Consider the following 25,593-nt stretch of genomic DNA (forward strand, 5'->3'; position numbering starts at 1 on the left):
TTAATTATTAATCTATCAGAGTATAAATTCTCGCTCTGCTCTACACTTGTTGCACTCTAGTGTATAGCAGTTCAGAAAGTTCTTCGAAGAAAGAACAGACGGATCGAGCAGTATATCGGACGTTGCAATCTTTGTTGTTGTATAAATTTACGACAATTATGTACACTCAGCAGTCAGCTCATAATAAATAATAGCCTTACTCAGCAATTCCATTATTGTGAAACGTGGAGTGCACTCAATGACGTTAAAGTAATCATTAGGTTGCGTTAAACCGTCCTCCGGTAGTTTTTCAACATGATGACGTGTGTGAGAAGTGTCGTCGCGTTCAAGACAATTTTTTTTAATTGAAAGAGATTCGAGCCAGACGAGAAGAGAGACCGTGTAGTGTGTAGTACCGAGCTCCGAAGAGAAACACACGTTACATAAATACTTTTGAAAAATCTGAATTGTTTTTTTTTTTTTAGAGTGTTCAATGTGTATGTGATCGATTCTACGTAATTTTATAAATAGATTCCATCGATACACTTGATTATAGCCACTTTTTATTTTTCGCCGATTCCACGAAACCATGTGCATTTCCGTGAAAAATAAGGTAAATTCAGACTTTCTGTTACGTTGATATATAATTAAGATAATTGTAACTTCATATCATCGTTTCTAATGTCTACTCTTGAATCGCCCTACGATTCTCGTAATTTGCAAGAATCGATTTTACAGAAAGCGATCGATTTACATTTTTCGCGTTTATTTATAGCCATATAATTTGTAAAACCGTGCTCACTTTGCTCATCGAGTTACATTATTTTTCAATTACTATTACTCAATATAATCTTTTAGAATGCTGTTTAAAATTTTTGATTGTAGTCCGATCTACTTCTAACAAAATCTATATCGTTCAGACAATTATATTTTTTCGATATTACATGAGTATTTTTATGAGTTTAACATAATGCAATTTATATACAGGATTCTCCACAATGCCAGGATACGTTGCAGCTTGTCAAAAAGTTATGCTGGGACCTCTTGCGATGTATAATCGTGCAGTTGCATTTCCTCTTCGACATTATCGTAGATCTTGCCTTTGGCATCTACTATGATAAGAAAGCGAAGAAGGTGCCACCAGTGAAAAACAAGTTGCTGTTGGAAAGTGCTGTTTCTTTAGCAGAGAAGATCAGGTAGATTAGTTGTCAATCCTTTAGTCAAATCGTCGACAAAGAATCATTAACCAACAACATCGATTGGTATCTTTTCAAATACAGCTTTGCCCAAAATTGAATGTAGATAGAGTATGTAAAAGGAATACACATGCTCTTATGTTCATCCATACTTTGTTCTAGAACGAAGGAAGTCACATCGGAAGAGATTGTAGGAGCTTATATTGAAAGATGCAAGGAGGTGAACGGTTTGATAAATGCAATCGTTGAAACTAGATACTCCGATGCGATTGAAGAGGCAAAAGCGGTGGACGCCACGATAGAAAAATGTGCAGATCTGGAGAAAATGAAGATAACGCAGCCATTTTTGGGAGTACCTTTTACCACGAAGGATAGCAATCGAGTTAAAGGTATGAGCGTAGCAGCATGGAAATATTCAACATTTTTAGTTTAAGGTTTTTTTTTTTTTTTTTTAAGACGTGAAATTGAAACTATCGAATTTCAAGCTTCAGGAATTTGATAAGTACTGAAGGTTGACAAAAATAAGTATTTTTGTTTTATTAAGCTTTACTTAAATTTATGAATTTGACTCAATGAATTATGACGTGACAAAGTGTACTGTTTCTTTTTTGTTTTTGTCTTAAACAGATGCTGTTGTGCATTTTATATCTCTACAGAATGATATTTCAAATCTGATATCAAAGTCTCAAACTTTTTATGAACAATGATTAAGTGACGTGTGACGATTTAATTTTGATCAGTATATGAACGCGTAATAACTCACTTAAGAGTGCAAATTTAATTAAATTATTGTTAATTATCCCATTAGGTTTAATCCATTCCTTGGGCTTGCCTTGTCGTCGTAATCATCGTGCAAAAGAAGATGCCACAGCGGTTCGTTTCCTCAAAGAGGCCGGTGGAATTTTAATTGCTACGACCAATGTTCCCGAGCTCAATTTATGGTGTGAATCGAGGAACAATCTATATGGACAGACAAATAATCCTTACAATACCACTAGGACAGTTGGAGGCAGCAGTGGGGGAGAAGCAGCCATACTGTCGGCGAGTGGTTCTCCACTCTCCGTCAGTAGTGATATAGGAGGTTCCATAAGGATGCCTGCGTTCTTTAATGGATTGTTCGGTCACAAGCCTAGTGAAGGTCAATCTTATTAAATATTATTGCTTCTGTAATTTCAAATTGATATAATATATCAATCATGCTCTATTCAATTTTCAGAGGAAATAGATTGGTATATGCGATGTTTTTACAATAATTACAATGGAAAAAGTTTCAAATTTTATTTGTAGCATGTTATGTGCAATTTTGAAGTAATTGGTGATTAATAATAATAATATTACTATCGGTGTTATTAGGATTGACTCCAATGGCTGGAATCGGATTGCGCGAGAAAGATTATGTGGATACTATAGCAGCAGTTGGACCACTCTGCAGAAAGGCTGAAGATCTGATACCTTTTATGAAGGTACTAGTCGGTCCTAACGTGACTAAATTAAAGTTAGACGAGCCGGTGAATGTAAAGAATCTGAAAGTGTTCTATCAAGAGAGTTCTGGTGATCTTAGAACGAGCAGCGTAAACGGAACCATGCGAGCTACATTAAAAAAAGCGGTGCAACATTTTAAAGAATTAACGGGTTCTGCAACGAAGGTAGGGATCTATAGATCTCGTTACTTAATTTTAGAAAGTAGTTAGAAAAGAGTTTCTTATATTTCTTTTCACTCTTTTTTTCATTTCTTCTTTCTTTTTCTTCTTTTCTCTTTCTTGTAAAAGTTGTCGCGTTCCAACAAGAAAATTATCGTTTTTAAGTTTCTAACTCTAAGTTTGTACATGTAGGAAATATATATTACTGTGTGTGTGTGTGGAATATTACAGATTAAAATACCAGGTTCTGAGTACGGCTACAAATTATGGAGATATTGTATGAGTTGCGAGGACATTAATTTCAAGCTGAATATAACGGATCGAAAGGTGAGGATTAAATTTAAAACGTTACAACACGAGCTTCGGGGCAATAAAATTTATGTAAATTAGAAATGTTTAAAGTCGATATTCTGCAAGACGTATCTTCACCACATTTGCGTCATATCTTTGATTTTCAGTTCAAAAATATTTACTTTGCAGTATGTCGCTAGCGCGAGTGGAGAAATTTACAATCTACTCACTGGAAACTCACAGTTAACGTTGGCTGCTATCATGAAATTAATAGATGAGGATATTTTGCCGCGGGAGAACGCCGAATGGGCAAAGAGTGCCACTGCAAAAGCGAAACAATTCTTGGCGGTAATTATCACGAAAGAGAAATTAGATGTATGCATAAGGTGCACAAGAAAAGAATTCAAAAATTGAAGAATATATCGACCCCAATTCTTGTGCGAATTTCTATGTGTATCGTTATATATTTATCGTGGAAATTATTCCGCAGGAGAAATTGGGTGACAACGGGGTATTGTTTTATCCTTCGGCACCATTTCCCGCCAATTATCATTATTCCGCATATCTGAGGCCCTTCAACTTTAGTTACTGGTGTCTGTTGAATGCTTTGCGGTTTCCAACTTGCCAAGTGCCACTGGGCTTGGATGAACAAGGCTTGCCAGTCGGTATTCAGGTGAGATTTTTAAATATTAGTATGAAGATTTTAAAATTCACATTCGTACTTTATATTTTGCATTAAATATTCATATTTCCCACATTTTATTTCGCGGCTGTATGCTATCGGCGGACTGGATTGTCTGTTAAAAAAGTATCTTTTTCTTTGTTTCTAGCTACCTTTAAATCGTTATATTATTATTCTAAAATGTTGCTAATTCTTAAAACTCGTATTTTCTATAATTGAAGGTGGTAGCAGCTCCGTACAATGATCACATATGCATTGCGGTGGCTAAAGAACTTGAAACAGCATTCGGTGGTTGGGTTCCACCGTCATAAATCTCAAGGTATATACATCTTTTTATTAAAGAGAATTACGTTCGGTTATTACTAATGTGTACAATCGGTTATTACGAATGTGTATAATCGGTTATTACTAAGTTTCACACGAAGTATTTATAGGATATAAATTAGGCTGTGGGAATATATAGAAGCGTTATATAGCACTAATATCTGTTGGGATATATTTCTTAATTTATGACAAATTCTATATAAAGCGATTCTTCTTACGTATATATTTTTTTCATATTTCACTGAGTAAAAAGAGAGTGAGTTGGATGTAACACGTTAATTTTGAATTTATACTTTTTTACGATCTTTTAATTATCTGTGTACACATACACACACACACACACACGCACACGCACACAAAATCCTTTATTAAACTAGTGTATTGTTCTATTATTTTATGTACACTCAAACAATTAACGATCGTGCATTGACTAAAGTATAACTTACACATATAACATATGCAATGATTATGTAACTAAATATACAACAGTGCTTAATAATTTAAAAAAAATGTGACAGAAAATAAAATGCTTTTTTCAGTAAAAGATTTTTATCGAGAGGTTTGTATTATATTTCTCGAGGGTCGGAACTTATGTAAATTTTCTCAACCTATTCTTGACTTTTTATAATAAGTGTTATAATAGTTAACATAAAGTACTTTGAAAATAAGGATTAAGAGTGCGGGTTAATGAGGATTAATAATGATTCTCTGGAAATCGTAAAAAATGAAAAGTGCGTGGAAAATGCATTGAAAGTTTTTCGGAAATTTTTTTTTTCATACCAAATGTAAATTCTTTTTTTCTGAATAACAGTTTTAATTGGCACCATTCTTTAAAAGGATAATTTAAACACGCCCTTAACATTGACTAATTTAATATATATATCGGAAATATCTCGCGGCGAAAGAAATTCTAAATCCAGGCGTGAACGCCTCGCGCCTGGGAGGTTTTTCCCAGCTTCGGAACTGGTTCGCGCTCTCGTTGGCCTCCTCGCCTCTCGTCGCGACGATAATTGGGTCGCGATACGCCGCGCCGCGTGCAGGCGCGCGCGACAAGAATGTAGCGGCCGCGCTGGTTGCGCTCGTGTCAAGCTATCCGTGTCAAACTATTTAACCGCTTAAGAAAAGTTAACCATTTAAGAAGTCCGATATATACCAGTTAGAGAAGAGCGGCGCGGGCCCGCGCGGCGTTTCCTCATGTCGATCCGACGTGACGAGCTGCTCGGACAATAGCCATTGTGGATGCTGGCCGATGCGCGGCGTAGAAATGCGGATGAAAGAATTTCATTCATGAAACCTCGCGATTACCGCGCTTATGTTTCATTGCGCGCGAAAGAGAGAGAGAGAGAGAGAGAGAGAGAGAGAGAGAGAGAGAGAGAGAGAGAGAAGGAGGAGAGGGAACGTTATATAAAGCGGGTACGTAAAACGAGTTCACCAGGAAGAGCGCGCGGCCACCGTTGAACGGCCAGTCGATATGGGCCATCGATTATCGCTTATCTCGAAAGAAGAATCCGGGTGAGAGAAAAGCGGATCCGTTTGATTGGTGTGCCGCTCGACCCAATATTATCGGTCATCGATCAAAACGCATTTTTTTTTCTCCTTTTTCTTTCCTCTTTCGTTAAATGTCTTCATTGGCTGACCTCTTGCACTTTCCGCGTGGTCTCAACTTCGAGTCCGTTTGTTACTTACGTGTATTTGACGTTTATAAGCTCTTTTTTGCACATACATAACCGCGGCTGATATTAAATACTCCGACGTAGCGAAGTTCGCGGCGCTTACCAGCGTTTAGAGCGCCTTCGCGTTACTAAAATATGTTAATCTGAATTTATTATTTGAAAATTGAAAAAAGAAATTGCCAGACATCACTAGATATACTAAACGTAACTCGATATCGAAATGTTGAGAATTAAATATTCCAACTAAGACTCGAGAGATTTGAACGTTTCGAACAGTTTAAAATCAAAGATCGCTTATTGTCTATTTTGAAGAAAGAGATCTAATAAATTGAAAATAGTTCGAAATAAAAAAAAATAGGTTCGAGCTCGCAAGTTCGGTCTGAACGGAGCTAAATATAAATAACAATTACTTAATGCTTAATGGATCGAGTCGGACATTTGGTAATAGTTCGGGTACTAAAAGGAAAACTTGAGAGAAAATAATAGTTCTCATTTTGGAATAAGTATATAGGAAACCGATCGAACCACTCGAACTGTTCGATTTCATGCACGAACAACTCGAATGACGATTTGAATCTCGATCTCGAAACTCCGTGTGCCGCTTTCGATCGCGCGAAAATCATTCGAGGGCGCTGATTTTCAACTCCCGATCGAACATATACTTATCGGCGCAAAATCAATCGCCGCCAAATGTGAAACTCGCGGCGCTACGGCACTGACGTTCGTCGCCGCTCGGGGGGGGACCAATCCCAGGGCGATATTCGGATCCGGGTATGCATCTGCGGTGCGTCGTGCCCCCTTTCCCTTTTCGTCTTCGCCCACCGTGTTGGATGCGAGGAGAACGGACGTATGTATCGGCTGACGAACCTATACGCTCTATGCTGTGCCGGGGCCGGGGCAGGGGGACGAGCAGCGGCGCGCGTATATACGTACGTACGTGCCTGCGTGCGTGCACGTGCGTGCACGTGCGTGCACGTTATCCGGGTTGCCAGGGTTCCCACCTGCCCGAGCGCTTCACGTTGAACACGGTCAAAGACCTGGAGAGCCGCCTCTTCGCGCCCTCCCGGGAGCGTTCGAGCCGAGCGCGCGGCCGATTGGCACGTCTCACACGCACGTTATACGCTCGTCGTCGCGGAAAGTCTCTTCATCCCGAAGGGGCGTTTTCAGAAACGGGAATATACATCTACCGTGCCTATATAGATATTCGTAAATTGCGGCTGTTCGGTAATCTGCGAAAATATGGCAACGGTACTCCGAAGCGATATGACGAAAGAGGGAGGGCAAGGGAAGATGGCGGCAGGCGGAGTAATAAATATAGAAAGCGCGCGAGAAGTCTTGAATTCTAATCAACTATATTAAATGTCCAATTGAGCGAATAATTTGTTAATTTTTTTATTAATCCTGTGCGTTTTCATTGCAGAACGTACAATAACACAGATACACAAAGTCGGGACGAATTTAACGCGAAGGAGTTCACAATTGAGTAACTTGAAGAACAATTTTTTAACCCTTCATCCCACTAAGTGGGTCGTTTTCGTCCCCGGGCGAAAATCAAATGTAGTTGTAACTTTTGAAAACGGGTAGAGAGGGCGCCACTGCGAATCCGTAAAAAAAAGTTACGCTCCCCGAGAACCCGCCTACCGAGTTTCAAGGCGCCAGACCCCCTCCAGCCGTCACGGGAGACACGTAATTCTTGAAAAAACGAGGTTGGCGGCGAACACTTGAGCACTTTATTTCAAAATAATTGCGTGCAATATTTTTTTTATGAAAGATACGTTTTTCCCCTTCAATTTCTTTTTTTATTCATTTCGATATCTTTATTTGTCTTAAAGTTATGATTTTTTTGAGTAAAAGATGATTTTACAAGTTGTAGTTGTAGTTGCTCCATTTTTTAAATGCAAATTATGTGAAAAAATTAAATTGTTTATAATTTTATGATTGATACTTCAAATTGAAGGTTTGAATTACCTCCATGAATTTTTTCAGATTTTTTGTAACACTTTAACACTTAAAAAAAAACGTCAGAACGAAAACGACCCACCTATGCGGCGTAAAGGTGCCAAAAAAAACCTATGCGGACGAAGGGTTAAGAATAAAAAAGACAAGTAGAAAACAAAAAATTACATATATCTTGAAAGGAACAGATAAATATATCTTTCACATCGGTTTTTTTTCAGACTTATTAGACATACTATATTTTGATTTGATTAATAAATCAACAAATAAAAATTAATTAATACATAACAGATACGTATAAGCGTCGTTACAGATGCTTCCGCTGCGCGTGTCTTTCACAAAATCTTATCTATTGATCTACGAATGCCTTTTTCTCCTACAATTCGAAATAACTGCGCTCGGCTTTTTGTCGATTTCGTTCGTCCAAAACCTCGGGTTTTTCTCCGAAACGTCGGGTGTTTCGAAAACGTCATTAATGTATGTATATATCTCAATAATTGTCTCCCTTTCCACGCACGGCCCTGACAGGTGAAAATCACGTGGCCGCTGCGACAATCACGATAATCACGAGTGCGCGCGCCCGAGCGAAGTTCTATCGCGGGTCACGCGCGCGGGGCAGCGCGGGAAAGGGGGGAAGGGAGAGCGGGCAGCGCCACCTCGATGCGCGGCAGTGGCAAGTGGCAGTGGCGGCGCGACGGCCTGGAGGGGGGTGGGGGATCCGTCGCGCCGCGCTCCATTCTGCTCCATTCACCCGTTCGCCGCTGCCGCGTACGGACGTGCCTCGTGACTCGTCGCTCGTCGCGCCCGCGCTCGCGTCCGCACGCAGTTGCGCCTCGTCGATATCAGCGCAACGCGAGATCGAGAAGGATATACATATACATATATATATATATATATATATATATACGGCGCGCGGGATATTTCCAGTGATCCAGCGGTCAGTGCATTGGTGCGTAATGTGTCGCCGTCGCCCGACCGGCCATTGAAAAGTGCAAAGCCGCTCCGCCGCCGCCGCCCGCCGCTCCCGTTCGAGCTCGATTCTCGTTACGCGAGAAGGATCTACGCTCCGCGATCCACGGACGAGATGACGGTCGCTGGAAAGGTAAACCTGGCCTGGCCTGCCGGATCTGTGTGTCGATCGCGAATCGTCGCCTACCTCTGTCTACCAATGCGCCGAGAGATCGTTTCCGAACCGCAGAACGTGTTTGAAAGATTGAAAGTTCGGACTTTTGGTCGTTCGAGGCTTTCCCTTTAAAGGAAAGCACCTTCGTAGAGCTGTCATCGTTCTCGGAACCAGACGAAGCGGTATTCATAGCCGGTTATACGTTTAATTATGCTAGACGGTTTAAAATTCTTTCACAGATGCGTATATAATTTCATATATATATATATAAACTCAAGACGATTTTAAATATATAAGATCCGACTATACGAATACCGCTCTACGTGTTCCAAGTACTTTAAATCCATGATCCTCCGTTTTATCGGCACTTGATGAGATACCATCGTTCTCGCATTCGCTTTTGAATTCGAAAAATTGCGCCATATACTTTTGAAAATTGCGGGAACCCCGGATCTTAGAGGTTCAGAGTTCAGATTCCCGTGTGTGTGAGAGTGCCCTCCTTTTTTTGCCACACGGTGGTACAAAGTATTACGCGTGCGGATTGATCGGTGACAAAATTATTCAATTATTGAGGAAAAATGGGGATCGCGATATAATGGAAGCGCGCTTGCATGTACACTTTCCCGCTTAATACTTGCTCCTCCTTTGTACACAAAAGAGGGTCGACGGACACACTCTTTACGACTCCGGATACGACGCCGAATTTCGACACACGCGGTGCAAGCTGTGTGTGTGTGTGTGTGTGTGTGTGTCGCGCGTTATCGCCCATCTCGTGGCGTGATGTTACCCGCCGTGATCGGGCCGACGTTAAACGTGACTATAATTATCCTCGCGATTAGCCGTCATCCGGTTTACATCGAGTCGGTTCACTCGGCCGCTAATTGGTCGCCCGATATCGCGGACAAACCGCGGGCGCGCGACGAGAGGAGGGGCATGTGTGACCGGCGGACTTTTAATTTTCCTCAATGGAAGTCGCACGTCGCGCCATATTACTCGCGTAATTAATATCGTGTAAAAATTTGATGACCAATATATTTGGAGATTATTTGGAGTTTCACGGCGAGATGTATAAATTTGCATTCAAGTTATTTAAAAAATTATCTCGGACTAACCTTTTTGATCGCAGTTCGCTCTGATCCGAACTCGATATCGATCCTTTGAAAGATACAAGGATATACAAACGTAATAACGAATTAGACGTAAGTTCGGTTCCTATTCGGACCATCTTCAGTAACGTACGTCTAATTTCGTAGAAGAAAGCCCGGTTTCGCTTCCACGTGTGGACATCCAACAGAGCCTTGTCTCTCCAATTTATATTATATCTTATTTTTTATAGTAAAAAAATTTAATTAGGATTAAAATTGACTATAATTAAATTCAATTAATGATTAAATTGCCAACGTTATCAAATTTAATTATAGTAAAGCTGTAGTATTAAGAAAACATCAAGAGGTTTTTAAGTTCTTATGTTCCAATTTGTGACGTAACTTTAATAACGATCTGTCCGTTGCAATAGAGATCAGTTTTGTCATTAGCAAAGTTATGTAAGCATTAAATCCATTGATTTTTCAGATAATTCTAACAGCTTCTGTCTTGCATTCTTCCTCTGTTAACGCGTTTCCGAACAGCTTCGGCTTAATTATCGTCGTTGTGACGCTGAAATAATGCAAAATATCAGAGTGCCAGATTTAACAGACGATAAATATTCAGACGCGAAAAGACGTCTTTAAGACGTCTTGAGAAAACAATTTTGAAGCTATCTTAAAAAAAAAAATAAGAGACATCTTTTGGACACGCGTGTTGTCCGAGCACATTATTAAACCAGACAATTGGGCGACGGGAATAACGACGATCTTTCACGACGTTCCTGGCCAAAGAGAAATTCTTCGAGATGCAGAGTTAAGAACGTCGAGGGGGAGCATTGTTTAATTGCGCGGGACGCTTCGTTTGTCCGAGACGAAGAGGGAACGTGGTTTCGAACGATCGTGTTCGGCGAACGCGCACCGCGCCGCCGCTCTCGAAGGCGCGCTTCCGGGTTGGAATACTTGACGTTCTGGCCTTTCACGCAATCGCGAGAGAGCGCGGCAAAGAGTGGACACAGCCCGCCAATCGGGCTCGCATTAATCGCTCGAAACTCCGCGGCCCGCCGCGCCTCAGCCCGCTCCGGCTGGAAGTGTGTCGAATCCGGTTGAATCCCGTATCGCGCCTCCGCGTGCGGCCGGCGAGGATGAGCGGCGCGGAAACGCGACCGCTTGTAATATACATCAGGCGAATACGGGAGGGCATTCCCTCCGCGAGCAACGTACGGAAGAAAAAGAAGGGGATTAAATCGAAACGAATACTCGAATATATACGCAACGATCTATAATCTCTCTGGTGGAAAAAATGTCTCAGAATTTTTCATATTATTAATCAGAATTTCTATGAAAATTTTCTCATTGTCAGACTTTTTCGAATAGGGACATTTTTTTTCAGAAAAACAGACAAAATAATAATGAAATTAGGTTCAGATTTTTTCCGCCAACACACACACACACATCTTTGTAGAAATATGAATAAATCTGAGAAAATCTGCGCAATTTATCAGAAAGTTTCATACATACAGATACTGAAATATTCCCGAAGTATCTGAGAAATTTGACGTGTTTTTTCAGAATTTTTCATAAATAAATTTAAAATATGAGAAATTCTTTGAAAATTTATGAGAAAATATAAAAAGAAAAATTTTTTTTTATTAGGGTTTCTTAAAAGAATTTCAACTTTTTTTCTTGGTCGAATCATATAAATGACTAACAATATGTATTCAAGCAAGTTTTTTTCGTTTAACGTAATATAATCGATATAAACTCATTCCTATAGGATTATAGATTGTTTGCATATATATATACGAGTATAAAGTCTTGATTTGACGCTTCTTTTTTTTCTGTCCGGGGATCGGCAAACAATTCTTGTTTAACAATCTCAGATGCCCTGCTCGCGAGATAAATTTTTTTTTATTAATCCGCGAAGTATTGTAATATATAAGTCACGCGGTGATATCTGTCGAGAGGCCGACACACTTTTGGCACAATATTCTTGTAAAGTTTAACGCAGGTTTGCGAATAGCGTAATTCAATAAATATGTCTGTCGTTCGAGTCGAGTTTCTACGAGGCGCGAGAGCGACGTCCCACGGTAAGAAATTAAACGGACGATCCCTCGTCGTTTCCGACCTCCTTATTTCTGCGGTCAGACCGTAAGGAAAACGAGTCGCCGCGATGACAATGATTCTGGTTTCTGACATTTTGTTTGTTGAATGTTGCGATCGGTTAAAGCGTCACCGGCTTAAAACTCGTGCGCGGTGATTTTTGCTTGATGATTTCGCGTCGGTCCGGTTCGCGACGAGCAAAACAAAGGATTCGAAAAAGAAAATGTTGATGTGCGCAAGAAAGATCTGTCAGATGTCAAGAGACAGGATAATTTTCAGTAATTTGTTTCGTTTCTTCAGTTCCACTTGAGACACCAGTTCTAACAGTTTCACGGTCGGGACTATTTTAGTATTTGATAAGACAAATAAAGAAGCTGACTCGGTGATAAGTAAAAGATATATGGAAGCCTGTACTTACGTCGCGTCGCGCGAGAAATCGTCAGGAAATTTCAAACCTAGGATACTCACACATACGTAAGATATATGTATTTCTGCTCGAAAAATCCTTCTTTTTTTTTTTCAATTTTTAATTTCACGGAACGATTCGATAGGCAAGATTTATGTTCGACGTTTCAACGGATATGAGGGCCGTCATATTTTTAAACGCGGCGGTAAATGAATTCGATGGCATAATAGAATCCTTATATAAATTCCAGGATTTTATTATTATATCTCCCGAAATGACAGTATCAAAAATTTTGTATTTTTTACAATGAGAAAGGACACAAAGACACAAATAAATTAATAATTTAATAAATTTTCATTTACTATAATAATATATTTGATTAATACATATTTGATATAATATCGTATTTTAGCAATATTGACGAATATAAAGTTTAGTTTTCTATGCCAAGAAAGAGAATAATACCAAAGCGGGCGCGCGAGTGAGCACCGAGCGAGGCTAATTAATGGAGGGACAAAAGAGGAGGGGACGAAAATGAAGTTACAAGGATGACGTGGAGGTTGTGCAAGATCTCTCTGTGTATATACATCCTATAGCTGGCGTCACCGCGACTCGCGCGCGAGCCGACATCGGAATAAATTAGGTGCGGGTCTCTGGTACCGGTGTACCCGGTACCGGACCGTCCTCCTTCTTGTCCTTTGCCGTCCTTTTCCGCAACGTGTCTTCCATACGTATATAGACATCGCGGAACCAGTTTCGGGAATATTCGAAGCTAAAGTCAGGGAGACAAATTCTTAAGAGGCGGTTCCTCATCTCGGGCAATGACGAGCGTCATCGAATTTTTACTTTCGAGATCTTCTAAAGTGATCAAATCTATAAAAACATAATGTTAAGAGCAATAGTATCTCGGGTTTTAGAATTTTATTATCTACACTACCTACAGTGTTCTGAAATAATGCGTCGAAAAAAATGATGTATTAACAGCATCGGTTTAATTGAAAATAAAAAATGTTAGTTTGTTAACAGCATTAATAAAATAAATAATATTTTATCAAAACAAAGACGTATGTGTTTCATACTGAATATTGAATTAAGTAATATACAATATATTCTTCTTTTCCGTGTGGAATCTATGATTTTTGTATTTTTCATAATAAACGTAAATTTTGGACATGCAGACGTATCTGACAAATTGATATATTATTTTATTATTATCATTTATTGCTTATTGATATAGAAATGATAAAATTTTTGATATTTAGTAATAATAGAATCCTGAATTCCAGAATTTGATTAACCGAATGTCCCGAAATTAATGGAATCGAAAATTTTGTCTTCTTTACAATCAGAAAGGACAAATCCGGCACAAATTACTAATTTATTATTTCATTGTCAGTTCCATTTTAATGGAGCGGAAAAATCGCGCGACCCGAATAGTGCACGTATTTCACGTTTCTTTATGACAAAACGAATAATAATGTTGAGAGAGCCAGCGCGCGGGAGAGAAAGTACGCGCAGCAGCGACGACGGAACTTTCTTTGGAAAATTGCCGTCTTCCGGTTGATCTATCTTTTCGCGGACTTTCTAACAGAATCCTATATGCCGGCGTCCGCGACCGATATTTTTCGACAATCAGACCGAAATACCTTCGTATCTGTGAAAGCGCGACTCCGGAAGTCATATACATTTACCAACGTCATATATATGATTTAAATTGTCGCGCAAAGAAAAAGAGACTCCTCCCATTCTCTCTCTCTCTCTCTCTCTCTCTCTCTCTCTCTCTCTCTCTCTCTCTCTCTCTTCCCTTCTTCCTTTCCAAATTTCGACATCGATACGGGAAACGCAGCGAGTGTCTCCGGCAAATCCCATGACGCAACTCGGCGACCACGAATGAAAAATATACGTAAACTGAAATTCATTAATATTTTAATAACGCGCATTGCAACGTTACGTACATATAATGACTGAAATGTGTTCTCGTTGACACATATATTAACGGTCCAGTTTTACGTGGATATATCGAGAGGTGTGTATTATACGAAGCGCGCAGATTTTTATACGGTCGACTACGCCGCACAGATGAGAAGAAATTAAAATGTTCCTTTTTATTTTGCTTTTATATATAGAATTTCGCCAGAGCGGAGATATCTGCATCTCGGTGTCGCTCCCAAATTTGATCTCTCTCTTCCTCTCTTCTTTTTTTCTCTGCCATTGTGTCACGCGTATATGCCACACGTACACGTCGTCGTCCGTCGTTGCTCTTCGCGTGTGCCCGATACGTTTAAGCTAGATCCGGGAGTGGTGGGCGACAACGCAAGGTTGTCGAGAAATTCGTCGCGGCGTACTTATACATGCATGCAAAACGCTGCCAGTTCGATCTCGGTTTTCGCAATCGGTGCTCGATCCACGAGAGTTGCGAAGGGGACGAGGGGGCAACCCGAATCAATGAATTTCGCGGTGAAGTCGCATCCTCCACGTACCGGATCTTTCGAAACTCGCGAAAGCTCGCTGCGCTGCGCCATATGAAGCGATCATCGTATATACGAACGCATCCGCGCGCGCGCGCGCGCGCGCGTGTGTGTGTGTGTGTGTGTGAGATTCGCGTTATCTACTTTTAATTTATATTATAATTATCATATCTCATTGCTGGTGTTTTGTAGAACGTAGCCGGAGAAATTTATATATCAAAAAGACGTATATTTATATTTTATATAAATATAGAAAATGTTGGAATATGCGTTGGCAAATTTTTACTTTTCTCTTTACTTTTTGTGTATTATTCATTTTTATGTTATATACAATTTTTTGTACATACTTACAAAGTTTTATAATATGATACGAGCATGAAATTTAGAATGGAGGCACGCGCGTGCTTTTAAATAACTAATTTGAGATTGAGGCCTCAGGGTATCTTACATGCCTATATCTAAAGTTGTCCAGGAATCAATTATTCTTACGTAAGTTTCTAGTTGCGTTCCTGCGTGCGTTTTGAGACGCGAGTGACGCAAAAATTCTCATTGTCACTCTACACCTGTATAACATTACGTCGCTCCGCCGGCGGAACGGGCGATCCCGATGACCGCTATGGTGTCTCTCTTTCTCTCTCTGTCTTTCTCTCCCCCCTCTCTTTCTCTCTCTCTCTCTCTCCCTCGTCCTCGCCCTCGCGTCTCTCTACTTTCACCTGGATCTCCGCTAATGGTTACATCCGCCAACCTGGGAGAGCTATGCCCCATTTACGATAATTTCTCGAACCGGAGACGAGTCGCGCGCACGAATCGTCTTACGCGGATATCTCTTCGAGAGCATTTTTATATATAACGACGATATTATATTTAGTATTTAAGAAAAATATTGAGAGCGTTTGGGAAATAATGCATGCTAATTGACGTTGAACATGTGTTGCTTGATGGTTTATATACAAAGATAAATTTTATTTAGGAAAATACATACGCTTATTTCTAATGTCTTTTTTGTTATTTTGTTTGAATATTCGTTAACAGCAGTTATAATTTAAGATAATGTATATTTTTTTAAATCAAAACTTTTTAGTTTTTGGAACTTCAAATTTAATTTTTCCAAAAATATAATTTTGTGGAAAAAAAAGTACATTTTCTCAATGCAATTTTTTATTAGCATAATCTTTTCTTATTTTTAGTCTGTCAGTTGTAATTCTCATTATCTCGGATATCGATTGAAAAGAGATATGTTGCAGTATGTTCATTTCTGTAAAAATTATATGAAATCGAAATTAGCTCGGGGCTATGCCATATCCACACCAGTGCCGTTCTCATTATTTTATATTCTCAAATAGACATAATATCGTTGTAATATCGAACTATGTGATGGCAGTTCACCGAGGAAAGGTCGCTTTTACTGATTTCGAGCCTCTCCGAGGCTTTCTTTATATTTATTTCGTCCGCGCTATAGAAACTGACGTGTACGACCGACTCACGTGTAAGTTAAATAATCGACGTTGGAAGGACGAATAATAGCGGGCTAGAGGTGGAACGTAACGAGTACAACGTGGACTCGGTTAAGTAACGGAACGTAAACGCACGATGAGGGAAATGGCTGCCGTCAAGTGGAGTACGGATCGGCTGTTGTCGCTTATCGGCGCGTACTTACACGTTGTAGGTTGTAGCCTGCGGATCGTTCATTTCCGCATTGCCCGGCGGTTTATTGACACCCTAGGCACTGCTAGGCACCGAGCGTTCACATTCAAGGTGCATGCCTGCGAGACGTTCCTATATACGAATCGATCTTCATTTTTCTTCTATATACAAACGGTTCCCTACGTCCTCCAAATTCTGCGGATGCTCGCAACGGTTACCTTAACGCGCGATTCACGTTCCACGTGTATACGCATAATTCTTTCAGGTCCTTCGAGAGTTAATTCAAGGACCCTTTTGGAGGCCGCAAAACCTCCTTGATTTTTACATAGCTTCATCCCTGTACCGCCGTGTAGCCCATAAATCGACCGAGTCCTTATTTGCCGGCCGTTGCGCTTTCGTACGTGCAAGCCTTTTTCCCTTCTCCCCACCCCGCATAAAAGGATAGAGGATAAAGATCTGCAGATACGAGATACAAGGTTGATACCAGCGCGTCAGCCCTAAAGGAGATCCGCGGATCTTTCATCCTCCCCTCCACCAGTGCTGTAGCAGCAGAATCTGGCGCCTTAATGTTTACAAAAGGGACGGGAAATCACTGTGAAATGGTGCTGTTCTATTTTTCACGTTGCAAGCTCATGATTTCTATGCCCGCTCTTATTGGTACTCGTTCCGCTGGACTTTTAATATTAAAATTAAAAGTTGGAACATTATACAAGGCGTGTATCATACTAATTTCGATAGAGTTATACTTTTTTTATGAGCTGGTTTTCCTTTTTTTTTTGTTAAATCTAACAGTTATATAAATAGAACAAATGTAAAAAAAAAAGACGAAGAAACAAAAGTCAGCAAACGGTATAAAATTAATCAATCTATGAAGTCTCTCCGCAATAAAGTCTGCATGTATCAAGAGACAAAGTCGTGTCTCGTGCCACGTGCAGAGGAGGGTTGACTCACATATAAATCACGTTCCACGTGTACGCATAAGTTCTTTCAGGTCCTTCGAGAGTTAATTCAAGGACCTTTTGGAGGCCGTAAAACCTCCTAATTTATAAAGTGATGTATTCAAAATATCTTTTCTATATATTTGTTCATCGTTACCACGATATGTGAAGCACATAATAGAGACAGTTAATATATAGTATTATAATGAAGCATAAAAACCGCCATTTTTAATAGAATAATGTTAGGTCAAATCTCTCTTAGGGTCAACCCTTCCCAGTTTTCCTTTATCTCAGGATCTGGTAATTATCATGTCACTTCGTGGGCAGATAGAATGAGTTAAACTGAATAGACAAGTTCTTTATTGTTTTGCAAGTTTCTCAATAATTAATAAAAAATAAATTGATAATGACCGCGAATTAGCGTGCGTCCGCGCGATTCGACGAGAAGAGACAGATTTGATACTGGCTCTGGTGCGTATACAATTCTGTTGGCAGATTGGCAGATTGCTGGTGGAAGCGTAGCAAAATTTATCAACAAAATATGGATCAATTATATGAAGAAAATTAAGTAAATTGCCACAGTTTGACGCAGATTGGCAATAGAAATGGAATAGAATGTGCCCGACAGATTCCGCTCGGTTTCTCTACCGCCAATTTGCTGTCAGATTATATCAGTTCTGCTGACAAAACTCGAGCTTAATGCGAACACAGTTGACGCCAATTTGCTAGCAATTTGCTGCCAATCTGCTGGCATACCATGGACAATTTGCTTACTGATTTTATATAGTATTGATTGTATATAGTATATACGATTTTACGTAGTTGAATCTTATAGGTGGTATTATAGTAAATTTCTCTATATTTTCCAGATTATTGGTATTTTATTTTCGTACGAAATACTCTGACGATAAATCGAATAATCCTTATCACGATAAACTCTTTCTCAAGAAGTATGTCGAAAACAGCCTATTTCTAACATTATTTTTTATTTATATGACTATTGATGCTTCAAGTGCCTCCATTTGTATTATTGCACGGAATAACTCTGAAACACTTCGTATTGTAAACAATTTCGTCGCGCTTGTATTGCAGAGATACGTGGACTGCACGGTACTGGGCACGGGCAACATGCCGGACGCCGAGGACTCCTCGTACGACAGCGACTACGAGGCCGAGGACTCGACGACGACGACGGCGATGACGACGACGACGACGACGACGATGACGGCGACAGCGGCTGGGCGACGTCCGCGCTCGGAGTCGCAGGTGTCCCCGGTGCACCTGGACGTATCTCGCACCACGTCCGACACTTTGGCGGCCGAGTTCGCGGAGTACGTTACTATCCAAGGGCCGTCACCCACGCAGAGCCCGGGTAGGTCCCTTCCCGAATTTCCCTGCGATCGCTACAATCGAGCGAGAGAAATCCGAGATACAGGGAGTCTCGAGACAACAGGATGTCTCTTTAATGACAGACATTTCGGCCAATTCAGGAAATGTTGAGTGAGGTCATATATAATTTGAGAGAGCCTCTCAGAAGTCGAACTGATCAACTTCATAAATTAAGGAACAGAGAAAATTGACAAAGTTATTATAAGTTAATCGCGCACTCTGTAATATTAATGTGAGCAAGTTCCTGAAAAATGAAGTGTTGATCAGCTTGGCTTCTGAGAGGCTCATTTATCACAACTCTTGTAGCGTGTGACCTCGAGTTGAAATTCTTTAAAAGCAAACTCCACTTAAAAGATTAATCGAGAAATGTATAATTCTCTATTTCATCTCCCAAAGTTTAGTTTGCGAAAAAACTCTTTTTTTTTCAATCTCTTATAACTCGAAAAATTATATGGATATACCTCGATATTCTTGGTCAGGAAATGTCGGTATTGAAGAGAATCTGTCATTAAAAGAATTGACCGCAATTCCGGTTCCTATATTAATGTCTCTGTTACGGGAAATATGATAAATTGGGAATTATGCATAATGGCCGGGCAATTTGATTAATTTGAACATTTTTGCTTTTATTATTCAAATGTCCCAAAAGAAGCGGGAATTATGCATATTGCCCGGCCATTGTGCATAATTCCCGAATTAATCAAATTTCCCGTAACATCTCTACAAAAAGACAAATAGAAAGCGATTTGACGACAATATTTATATATTTAAAAAATCCATTCGTTCAGGTTATACCGCTCGCGTGGAGTTCGCCCTCAAGCTGGGCTACACCGAAAAATTGGTGCAAGCGGCGCTACAGAAGCTGGGCCCGGACCCAGGTCAGAACGAGCTATTGGCCGAGCTGATCAAACTCGGAGCTACTTGTTCCCCGAAGTTTACCGACGGTCCCGATGAAGCGGACAGTCTGCTCGATGCCGATATGGGTATCGACGAGGGCGGAGGGTCGATCCTGACCTCGACGACGGCGACGATCGCCACGGCGACGAATGCGATCTCGTCGATGGACCTGAGGCCCGTTGTCATCGACGGCAGCAACGTCGCCATGAGTCACGGCAACAAGGAGGTGTTCTCCTGCCGCGGCATCAAGATCTGCGTTGATTGGTTCCGCGCCAGAGGTCATAAGGAGATCACCGTTTTCGTGCCCAAGTGGCGGAAGGAAGCCTCGAGACCTGACAACCCGGTCGCCGACCAGGAAATTCTGGGCGAGCTCGAGAGGGATCGTCTGCTCGTGTTTACACCCTCCAGGTTGGTGCGACGTATGCAACTCGCGTCCGAGATTCAGGAAGATTTAAACAACTCGTCTGACTTTACACTAAAATATTTCCCTCTTTTTGTTTTAAAGTTACTCTTCGAATGTACTAGATCTCTGAATCAAATATTTACTTCGAATATCGGATCAACTGGTTAATATGAAAATAAAGTTTGGAAATGTAGACGTGAAAAAAATGAATGAATTATACATTCGTCTAAAAATATATAACTTGCATAAGTTACGTAAATAAAAATACGTGTCAACTGCGAGTCTCGGCGATGAGAAATGAGAATTTAAAACAGAGATCATTGTGATGAGGAACGTAGCGAAAGATGTCCTCCCTCGTCCCAGCACATGGACTTGCTTTGCCACCGGCTAATATTATCCGGAGCTGGAATAACCGGCCCCGCGTTCTATCTGTCCGCGCACGATCTATCCGCGTGGACTTAAATCGTCTCAAGGATCTCCCCATTCCCCTCCCCCTCTTCTCTGTTCCTTTTTCTTTTTCGCTCTTCTCGGTATTCCGTTTCCAGAAACAAAAGTGAAGCGTTCGACGCCGTGTGTCGCGAATTCGGGGGTTTGCGAATAAATATAATTCGTTATTCTGATTTTCTGGGTCTGTCCGAATGTAAAATAGACAAGTACATTAATTTAAAAGCATTTGACTGATTTCTTGTAACATTTAGATTTTTATATCACGTCATTTTGTACAATTTAATTGTTTATACAATTATAATGTTATTATGTATAATTCATGGTACGTTTATTGACGCAAAATATATATATTTTTTTTTTTTAACAAAAATGTTAAATGTCTGCAGGTTGGTGGGCGGGAAGCGTATGGTATGCTACGACGATCGGTACATTCTAAAGCTGGCCGCGGAAGTCGATGGCATCGTCGTCAGCAACGACAATTATCGGGACTTGGCACAGGAGAATCCCGAATTCAGGAAGGTCGTCGAAGAGAGAATCCTGATGTACAGCTTTGTAAACGATCGATTCATGCCACCGGACGATCCCCTCGGCAGAAGTGGACCTACCCTGGAGAATTTTCTCAGAATCGTTCCCAAAAGGGTCGATCCTGCTCCTCCGTGCCCTTACGCCAAGGTAATGTCCCCTTTTTCGTTCTTCCATTATATTATCTTCAAAAGTTAAAAGAATTTTTCGCCAAAATTAAAGAACTGAAATTCAGATTCCAGATTAAAACACCTGGTGAGCGAGGTGCTTGTTGTCAAATTAAATAAATATCGTACTTTTAGAATTGAATCAATAAGTCAAATGGCTGTTTCTTCAATTCCCAGAAATGTACATACGGCAACAAGTGTAAATTCCGGCATCCCGAGAGAGGCCCACATCCGCATAAATCTGTGACAGAGCGATTAGTGGAGCACGCTCAGCGTCATTTACAAGCACGTGGGCCCAGCCTGAGCCTGCCGTTGCCGTCCACGAACGCATCCGTGTCTTCGCAGCATCCGCCGCTCTGTAAGGCCAGGTCAGCTGCACCGTCAAATGTTCAACCTTTGTCGTCCGTCCCGAAGAGCAGATCGGTGGAGAACGTCACATCCGACTTTTCCACAACCAGTCCCGCCATGTATAGTCAGCAGATGCCTCCTGCACAGAATCCTCAAGGTGATAATTAAGGATAAACACTAACAATATTATTTATAAATTATTTAATTAAAAAAGACTTTTCTTTTAATACATAAAAGTTCTTTTCTTTATTTTTTGTTTATTGTCAGATGGTCCTGATAATCTAATAATCTTATGTTTTTGTCAAAGGTTACCCATCCGCGGTGAACTGGGCCACGCCAAGAGTGAGCAACCCCGAGCCAGAACCGGTGAACATGCACCGCAAATTACAACGGCAGCTGACTCTGAATCCAGCGTGTGATCCGCGGCTTTATCAACTCAGACGATATCATCAGCAGCAACAACAACAGCAGCAAACTGGCCAGTCACCGCAACAGCAGCAACAGCAATCAGTCGTCAACCCACCGCGCTCCAATATACAACACCGATCGTTGACGAGACTCGCCAGCAATGAGTCGTCGTATCCAGTTACCGCTATGAGGTGAGTCCGATTTATTTGAATATATTTGAATATATATTCATTATCTGGATCGCGTGTTCCATAAATTGGTATATTATAATTGAGTGTAGATTGCATGTAAGATCTTCCACGAAGTCAAAATAAATTATGTGTTTTACTGTATAAAATTTTCAGGTATGAAATTATTAATTATTTAATGATTCTCTAATGTTGATCCGTAATTCTTAGAAAATAAAAGCAATTGTGATTTAGTTAAAATTTATTACATTAGGTGTAACAACGTTTTTAATGAATTAAACAGACTCGAATGATCTCTACATTTTCAAATCTTATTTCAGCTGGGACCATCCTGACTGCCTACAGCATCATCACCAGCACGTGATGCGTATCGCTTCCGCTCCGGATTCTTATAGAGCGTGGCCGCCGCGCGGTACCACCCTAGTGCCACCATCACGGGTGCAGAGGCTAGGCACCTCGGATCCCCAGCTGAATCTGTTACCATCGCCACCGTCCACGAGTTTACACGTGCCCTGGGGCACGCGGACCCAGGATGTTCGACGTCGCCTGCACTACCATCTCGCCAATATTTTTCCCGAGGAGCAAGTGCAGACCGTCATGGCACTTCATCCCCATGAAACCGATCCCCAGCAGATTTGCGCCGCAATTCTGGCGATGTTCCCCAAGAATCAGAATTGACGCGATAATGAATTTTGCACAGAAGGTGTTCACGAGTTGGAGCATGGAGCATTGGAGCAACTACCTACGTACGATAGTTTTCTATTATTTTTGTGAACACCTTGCATATTGCAGAGAAATTTTAATGCAGAATGCAAGTCTAACGATTACCTGCATTGAAGATATTAATTGATCGAATCGTTACAGAGAATATTCATATTTTTGAATCGTTATGCCTTTCTCTCTCACTCTTTTCTGAAGTTCTGTTCTGAAATTTCAAAGTTTTTATTGCGTTTTCGTCCTACTAGCCAAGATAAGCTAGTACTTCTTGGACGGAGAAAGCGAAAAGGAAAACTACCAACTCAACACAAAAATCTAAGAAATATCCTAATTTTTCAGGTTTTCTCTTAGATTTTCGCATTGTTTGGGAGCGATTAAACGAGAGAAACAGGCGCGCATTAGTCTAGGGCATTACAACACGAATTCATTGTTATATTATTCGGGGAGTAAACGGTGAAAGGATCCGTATTTTAATCTGTTATTTTTAAACGTAATAAACATGCGTCATCGAATTATCGTCTCACATTGAGCCGATCAACTTCTGTCTCCTCGACCGCACTCGCGAAATCGTCTTGTTCTACCACCGATCCCTGGATTTCAACTAAATTTTATGTAATTTATTGAGAGTAACGATTTATCACATAGAATTGTAGATATTTATTGTTATAATTTATTATCATGATTATAATTAACGGTAATTACCCGATTTTAAAGAGATTCTTTAACAGATGACTTTGTTGTTTCATTAATTCTGTCACACAAGAAAGAGGGAAAAGACATTGGTCGTGTGACAGATTGAAAGAGATGTAGATTTTTGACACAAGACGATGCTGCGAAAATCGGTCGTTTATATTAGCGGCTGTGAATTATGGAAAACCCATATATATATACGTACACATAACTATGTGCATACATAGAGCTATGTGTATGTATATATGTATATCGCCCGGCGATATTAATATAGTTCGTATTAATATATGTACATGTTATATAGAGAGTCCAATTACAGTCAATAGAATTGAATTTTTTCTGAATTATAAACAAAACTCGATCTTTCCTTTTACGGTATCGAGAAAAATTTGATTCTCATGATTGCAATCGGGCATATTCTATATGTGTATAACGCACGAACAGCATTTCGATGACCTGAAACAGGACGAGTATATCGTGCAAATTGTACGAGGATTTAATTAATATTTAACAGACTTTTATTTTACGCTGTTTTTCCATCTCACGTTGGAGAATATTGTACAGTATTTTAATCCACGGAACTGTCAATTATATATTGCAGCTGTAAAGCTTACGAAGAAAAAAAGGACTAATTTTCGAGTGTAGTTTTAACTTGATACAGTCAGGATATATGTTAAGAATTATTATTTAATTTTTAGAATCCATTTGAAATCTATCTTTTATTCGAGATATCGCAGAATGAAAAATAGAAAAACTTTGTTAATGGTCCAATGGGCCGAGATTAATCCTTTTATGCCAGATATGTTTATTTTTATAGCAAACATATCGCGGTATTTTTAATAACTGAAGAGAAAATGAATGATTAATTAATTAACTAACACAATTTTAAATATTGTTTTATGAAAGTTATCAAATTATAAAGATTATATGCGTGCGTGTGTTTGTGTGTATATGAAAGTCATATGAGAAGTTAATCAAAGAAATAAATTTGGCGAGAATAGTTTATACAAACAAGTGGATATCTGCAATTTACAACAGTTCATTAATAGTATAAAAATATTTATACTATTACTAAAGAATTTTTATAGCTTCTCCGAAGATCGCGCGATCTTGTCCTTTCCCCTCGTCTCCCCCATGTTTATTTAACACAAATGCTACAAGATTTTAATATATATATATATATATATATATATATATAAATATATACATACACGTATGTGTGTGACATGTGTATACATATGTATAATGGCAAATCTCCCTTCTTTTCCCCTCGGAATCGCAATACCGTGTATTGTTGAAAATCCGCGAATTGCGAAGCAAATGCTATATAGCATGTTGCACCTAACAGAGAAGTGAAATAAAACATTTATTACTCTACACCATGAAACTAAAAAGAAAGAAAGCGATAATCGTTTTGGGGTTGTGGAGAAAACGATTATTATTATTATTATTAATTTTTATAATCGATGTTAATCTATTTGCGTATGTGCGTGTCGAATTTGTATCAATGTTATATTGTGAATGAATATTGCAAATAAAGGTCTTTTTCTTTTATTTATATTGCCGCCGATAGAGAGTTTTGTATACATTGATGGGATGTTTTAATTTCTAAAAATTGGATGACTTAATATATTAAGGCTCCGAGTCTTGCAGCAGGCAATCTATCCACCTTGTACATATATACGAAATTTGTCTACCGCGTTTATTTTCATTCAAGACGAATGCTCCGATCGACGAACTGTGAGATCGTGAGATCCTAATATGTTCCTAATAATTGAAACAATTTTTATAAAGTCATTTCCGTAAACGTTGAATCAACCGAATCGGAAATCTAACAGAACAAGGAAGCTAAAGAGACAAATTGCACGATTAACGAATTGCCTGTCGTCGCAAGAATTTTATTATAAATGCA

General features: G+C 39.9%; 2 protein-coding genes across 2 annotated transcripts; both read left to right on the forward strand.

Annotated features, from left to right (window-relative positions):
• Nucleotides 1-105: 105 nt before the first annotated feature.
• Nucleotides 106-4,668, forward strand: LOC143897748 (fatty-acid amide hydrolase 2). Its single transcript, XM_077406616.1, has 9 exons — nt 106-592; nt 967-1,175; nt 1,338-1,564; nt 1,984-2,313; nt 2,529-2,821; nt 3,047-3,142; nt 3,296-3,454; nt 3,597-3,779; nt 4,010-4,668. Exons 1-9 carry the CDS (start codon nt 569-571, stop codon nt 4,097-4,099), a joined length of 1,611 nt encoding a protein of 536 aa, XP_077262742.1. The 5' UTR covers nt 106-568; the 3' UTR covers nt 4,100-4,668.
• Nucleotides 4,669-8,463: 3,795 nt separating this feature from the next.
• Regnase-1 (zinc finger CCCH-type containing protein regnase 1) lies at nt 8,464-25,239 on the forward strand. The gene is made up of 7 exons (XM_077406496.1): nt 8,464-8,843; nt 18,598-18,877; nt 19,683-20,199; nt 21,028-21,313; nt 21,508-21,835; nt 21,986-22,277; nt 22,595-25,239. The coding sequence occupies exons 1-7, from the start codon at nt 8,826-8,828 to the stop codon at nt 22,950-22,952; spliced, it is 2,079 nt and encodes a 692-aa protein (XP_077262622.1). The 5' UTR covers nt 8,464-8,825; the 3' UTR covers nt 22,953-25,239.
• Nucleotides 25,240-25,593: the final 354 nt, after the last annotated feature.

Source organism: Temnothorax americanus, unplaced genomic scaffold, assembly GCF_048541705.1.
Source record: "Temnothorax americanus isolate GAGA-0224 unplaced genomic scaffold, ASM4854170v1 Scaffold21, whole genome shotgun sequence".
In the NCBI taxonomy this organism is placed as follows: Eukaryota; Metazoa; Arthropoda; class Insecta; order Hymenoptera; family Formicidae; genus Temnothorax; species Temnothorax americanus.

Bases quoted from the DNA above. Each gene is read 5' to 3' on its own strand.
- LOC143897748 (XM_077406616.1), top strand. From the start codon at position 569: ATGTGCATTTCCGTGAAAAATAAG. The intron at 1,176-1,337 runs GTAGATTAGTTG...ACTTTGTTCTAG, and splicing joins TCTTTAGCAGAGAAGATCAG to AACGAAGGAAGTCACATCGG. The intron at 3,780-4,009 runs GTGAGATTTTTA...CTATAATTGAAG, and splicing joins GCTTGCCAGTCGGTATTCAG to GTGGTAGCAGCTCCGTACAA.
- Regnase-1 (XM_077406496.1), top strand. The intron at 21,314-21,507 runs GTAATGTCCCCT...TTCAATTCCCAG, and splicing joins CTCCGTGCCCTTACGCCAAG to AAATGTACATACGGCAACAA. The intron at 21,836-21,985 runs GTGATAATTAAG...TTTTTGTCAAAG, and splicing joins TCCTGCACAGAATCCTCAAG to GTTACCCATCCGCGGTGAAC.